Source organism: Calidris pugnax, unplaced genomic scaffold (assembly GCF_001431845.1).
Source record: "Calidris pugnax isolate Ruff unplaced genomic scaffold, ASM143184v1 scaffold490, whole genome shotgun sequence".
NCBI classification, from domain to species: domain Eukaryota; kingdom Metazoa; phylum Chordata; class Aves; order Charadriiformes; family Scolopacidae; genus Calidris; species Calidris pugnax.
In genome coordinates this window covers 27488-28831 of record NW_015091294.1, presented here as the reverse complement: position 1 = coordinate 28831, position 1344 = coordinate 27488, and the positions used below count along the sequence as shown (strand labels likewise).

At 64.1% G+C, this 1344-nt stretch overlaps 1 protein-coding gene across 1 annotated transcript in view; it reads left to right on the top strand.

The window, feature by feature from the left end:
* The first annotated feature begins 37 nt into the window (after positions 1-37).
* LOC106899072 overlaps positions 38-1344 on the top strand; it is a 16151-nt gene continuing 14844 nt past the window's right edge. Inside the window, exons 1-2 of the mRNA XM_014960737.1 lie at positions 38-140; positions 808-1188. Coding sequence (XP_014816223.1) covers positions 77-140; positions 808-1188 — 445 coding nt within the window. The 5' untranslated portion in view covers positions 38-76. The remainder of the gene's footprint in view (positions 141-807; positions 1189-1344) is intronic.

Here is a 1344-nt window from a genome sequence, read left to right as displayed (position 1 = left end):
TTTGGGTGACCCACCGTGTGTGGGGGGTGAGGTGACCGTCTCCTTGGGGTGTTCCCCAGGTCCCCATGCCGGCAGGATGATGCTGGTCCCCGTCGTGGTGCTCTGGGCTCTGGCTCCGTTCCTCATCCAGGCAGCTACTGGTGGGTCTGGGGGATCACCCCCCCCCCTTTTTGCCCCCCAATTTTCCTTCCCTGCCTGGGGGAGAGCAGCGTGGGGGGACCCCGAGGCGTTGGGGCGCGGCGGGGCCACAGGCAGGGGGTGAGGGTTCCCAGCAGGAGGGTGGTTGTTGTTGGTGGTGGTGGTGACTCACCGGGCGGCTGCTTCCTTGGCATCGACCAGCCCTTGGTCTTGGCAGGAGATGCTGCTCAACCTCAGATGCCACCAGCATCATCATCCTCGCCGTTGTCCCAACGGCCACCCCACCCATCTTATTTCCAGCACCTGGAATCCAACGGGAGACTGGGTTGTTTGGGTTGTCCCCCCACCACCACCCCGTGTCCACCCATGGGGATGGGGATGGGATGGGGATGGGATGGGATGAGATGGGGATGGGGATGGGATGGAATGGGGGTGGGGATGGGATGGGATGGGGATGGTGTGGGATGGGATGGGGATGGGGATGGGATGGAATGGGATGGGGATGGGATGGGGTGGGATGGGGATGGGAATGGGATGGGGATGGGATGGGATGGGATGGGGTGGGATGAGGATGGGGATGGGATGGGTTGTCCCCATCCCGGTGGTCCTGGGGGAATGCTGAGGGTCTGAGGTGGGGATGGTGACACCTCTGTCCCCTCTCTCCTGCAGACCAGCCCCCCGTCACCCTCACGGCGTCCCCCGGTGAGGACGCCTGCCTGCCCTGTGGCACCCAGCCCTGGGGACACCTACGGGGGGTCACCCTCACCTGCACCCACCAGGCTGGAGACCACCACCCCGTCCTCATCCTCAGCCACCTCCTGGGCTGGCAGCCCCCCCAGGAGCCGGGCTGGCACCCCACGCAGGAGCCCGAGAGTCGGTTTAGGGGCAGGGTGGCCTTCTGCACGGCAGGACCAGGGGACACCGGTGTGTCCCTGCTGCTGAGGAACCTCAGCCATCCCGATTTTGGGAATTATTCCTGCTACGTGGCCACCAACGCCAGTGATGTCCCACAGCTCCTCTGCAGCCTGGTGCTGCAGCCCGACGGGGCAGGTGGGGTGGGGTGGGATGGGATGGGATGATGCCCCAGATGCTCCAGGGAGAGGAACTGCTGTCTGTCCCTGAGTTATGTTTCCCCTTTTCCAGTCAGTGGGAACTTCACCGACCCCAACTTTACAAATACAATGGAAAGCCTGGTGTAGTGGGAGT